At 30.6% G+C, this 3,309-nt stretch overlaps 1 protein-coding gene across 3 annotated transcripts in view; it reads right to left on the bottom strand.

The window, feature by feature from the left end:
- Nucleotides 1–3,309, bottom strand: part of LOC102671218 (transcription factor SPT20 homolog) — an 8,420-nt gene that overhangs the window by 2,374 nt on the left and 2,737 nt on the right. The window contains exons 2-8 of one of the 3 annotated variants that reach the window (XM_031511647.1): nt 2,511–3,146; nt 2,136–2,387; nt 1,781–2,074; nt 1,515–1,707; nt 1,198–1,436; nt 705–1,056; nt 482–616 (exon numbers count right to left, since the gene is read on the bottom strand). In XM_031511647.1, the coding sequence (XP_031367507.1) occupies nt 482–616; nt 705–1,056; nt 1,198–1,436; nt 1,515–1,707; nt 1,781–2,074; nt 2,136–2,387; nt 2,511–2,993 (1,948 nt within the window). In that variant the 5' untranslated portion in view covers nt 2,994–3,146. The remainder of the gene's footprint in view (nt 1–481; nt 617–704; nt 1,057–1,197; nt 1,437–1,514; nt 1,708–1,780; nt 2,075–2,135; nt 2,388–2,510; nt 3,147–3,309) is intronic. The other 2 variants (XM_031511648.1, XM_006618036.2) reach the window with 2 other exon arrangements.

Raw genomic sequence — 3,309 nt, 5'->3', positions numbered from 1 at the left:
ATTACATTTTTAATATATATTCTTAATATATTATATATTCATTAATATATATTCATAATAATTCATTATAAAAATATTATAAAAATATAATAATTCATTATAAAAATTCACTAATGAAATATATTCATGAGACATTTTTGGAAGCAGAAAAGAAAGTGAAACCTCTCTATCTTCATTATATCATATTCTGTTCTCACATCATTTAATGTAAACTTAATATATATTTATAACTTATTATAATTATATAATTAAGCCTTAATTAATATTTTTGAATTCCAATTTTTATATTTATTTCGATTTTTAGAATCGATTTTCAAAGATATCCTACAAATATATTAACTTTGTATATAGAATGAGATATATGAGATATATGATGCAATATATATATATACGAATAATGATATAGATTAGATTTAGATATAGATTATAGATATAGATATAGATAGATGATGATTATTAGATTATTAGATAATGAACAAACCTGTCGTTTCTGGTTGAGATACTGTAATTTCTTCTATTGTGACTGGTATTGATTCTTCTTTTTTCAATATCGGTTTAGAATTCTCTTCATTTGTTGGTTGTTGTTGTTGTTGTTGCTGTTGTAGTGCCATATTCGCTATAAGAAAAAAGATATAAAATTCGCTATAATAACAAATATATAGAAACTTATCATTTTTTTTTAGATATGCAAAACATTATCTCACTTATTATTGGTTTAGGTTGTATTTGTTGTTGTGATGATTGCACTTGTGGTTGTTGATATTGCTGTTGCATCTGTTGTTGTTGTTGTTGTTGTTGCGTATGCTGTTTTTGTTGAATAAAAACCTGTTGATGTTGTTGTTGTATCGTTTGTTGCGATTGTTGCGGTGATTGCAGTGATTGCACTTGTGGTTGCGATAATTGCACTTGTGGTTGTTGATATTGTTGCTGCATCTGCTGTTGTTGCTGTTGAATAAAAACCTGTTGATGTTGTTGTTGCATCGTTTGCTGTGACTGTTGCGGCGATTGCAGTGGTTTACCACGACCTTTACCACTACTACCGCTTCCTTTTCCACTCTAAGTTATAAAACATAAAAAAAAAACTTCTTTTTCATTGTATGAAAACAAAAAAAAGTTTCTATATATTTACATGTGATTCGAAAATCACAACAGTTGAAATCATTTTTTCAACTGTTGATTTTTTTTAATTATAGTAACCTGTACATGTACCGTAGTTTGAACTCCATGAACAGTTTGTGTTGAAACAGAACTAGCAGCTCGTATGTTAGCAGCTTGAACTGCTTGTAAAGAGGACGGCAAAATACTCAAAGGTCGTTGTCCACTTGTACTTTGTTTACCCTGTTGTTGCTGTTGTTGTTGTATATCCATTACCTTTGGTTTTCCACTTGCTGCAGCAATTTGTTGTACTCCTTGAATTTGTTGTTGCGTAGCTAGTGCTATTATAACGATAAAATAATTCAATTGGAAATATAAAATTTTATATAAATTGCATTTAATATAAATGCAAAACTAACCATTATGAGCTTGAATTGGTTGTGGACTTTGTATAAACATATCAGGTTGTGTAGGACCTCTAATAAATATTTGATTAGTTAAAAGTGCTGGTGGTTGTATTCCAGTCCAAGCAACTTGTGGTGTAAATTGCCAAGGAGCAAATTGCATACCACCTCGTCCTCCGGATGGAGTAGCAGCTGTACATGTAGTATACTGCACATTTTAAAAATAATAAAATAATTAAATATAGAATATCTATTATAAGATAAAATAAAAATAATGTTACCTTTTGTACTTGGTCTTGTTTATTTGCAGATTGTTGTTGCTGTTGTTGTTGTATAGATGGAGGTTGTGGGGAACCCAATACACCAAGTTGTCCAAATACTAATGTTTGCCCTGCTCCAGGTGTAGCAGAAGTAGGTACAGGTAAGTAGCCTGTAGGAAATCCTTGAACCTTAGTTCCTCCAGCTGCTGGATGGCCACCTCCTTGACCTGGTGTTGATGCAGTAGTTAGCATATGAGGTGTCAACTGAGCAGCAGATTGAAATGGCTTCCCAGCAGTTATAACCTGTAAAGTGTCCTACTTAGAAAAAGATTTATGTACTTTAATAGTAATAAATATCATGAATATATTTAAGTACCTGTATAGAAGAAGGATTGATGCCAGCAGGATGGAGAGCTAAATTCCCTGGCATCAATAATGGAGTTCCTTGTGTATTATAAAGTTGTTGTAAATGATATGCTTGATTCTGCATAGGTTGTTGAATAACTTGTACTGCTTGTGGATGTGCAGCCATAGTAGTTATAGTTGTTGCTCCTTGTTGACCAGACAAAGTCATAGATACACCTCCAACTCCTTGTTGCTGATGTTGCATTGACACTGCAACAGCTCCCTGAAATATTTTATTTTTTATAATAATTTATTTTATTTTTAATAATAATTATTTGATAATAAAATTTATATATGTTAATGCTTAATATTTCCATTAATAATATTCTTCTTTTCGAATGTTTACCTGCTGTTGAGGCATAATTGCTGCTACCTGTGGTTGTACTTGCACTTGAGTAGGAACAACGTTATGTGGTCCACTGTTAGATTGTTGTTGTTGCGATTGTTGTTGTTGTTGCTGTTGTTGCACTTGCTGTTGTACTTGTTGTACTTGCTGTTGTACTTGCATTTGTTGTTGTGATTGAACTTGCTGTTGAATTTGTTGTTGTGGTTGAACTTGTTGTGGCTGTACTTGTTGCTGTGTTTGCTGTTGCACTTGTTGCGACTGAGATGATTGCTGTTGAACATGCTGTTGTTGCTGCTGTACATTTTGTTGTTGTTGAATATCATGGGTTGCAATCATCATTTGTTGTGGCTGAGATTGCTGTTGCTGTGATTGTTGTGGTTGCTGCAGCTGTTGTTGCTGCGATTGTTGCTGCTGCTGTTGTGACTGTTGTTGTGTTTGTTGTGGCTGATTTTGAGAGATTCCAATTGGTTTAACATCTGTCATGTTTTCTTACACCTTTTTATTATTTGAAGTTAAACTTCCTTTAAGAAGTATTCTTCGTACTTTTATATTCTTGATAATTTAATATCTTTTTTCTTTGCCATTTTATATGTTTCTTATTAAAATATTATTTTTAATCTTTTTAGTTTACTGCACCTAAAAGATAAATTTTTAAAAATTAAAATTTTTTGTATATATAAATTTGTAAAAATAAATCATTATATTAATATTATATTCAAAATAACAATTATTTATATAATTTATTTATTATTATTGTATAATATGTATATTTATTATTAAGTAATATGTATTATTTATT

The sequence above is a fragment of the Apis dorsata genome, unplaced genomic scaffold (assembly GCF_000469605.1).
Source record: "Apis dorsata unplaced genomic scaffold, Apis dorsata 1.3 scaffold_339, whole genome shotgun sequence".
In the NCBI taxonomy this organism is placed as follows: Eukaryota; Metazoa; Arthropoda; class Insecta; order Hymenoptera; family Apidae; genus Apis; species Apis dorsata.
The sequence above is the reverse complement of the archived record's forward strand: the minus strand, read 5'-3'. Positions and strand labels throughout refer to the sequence as shown.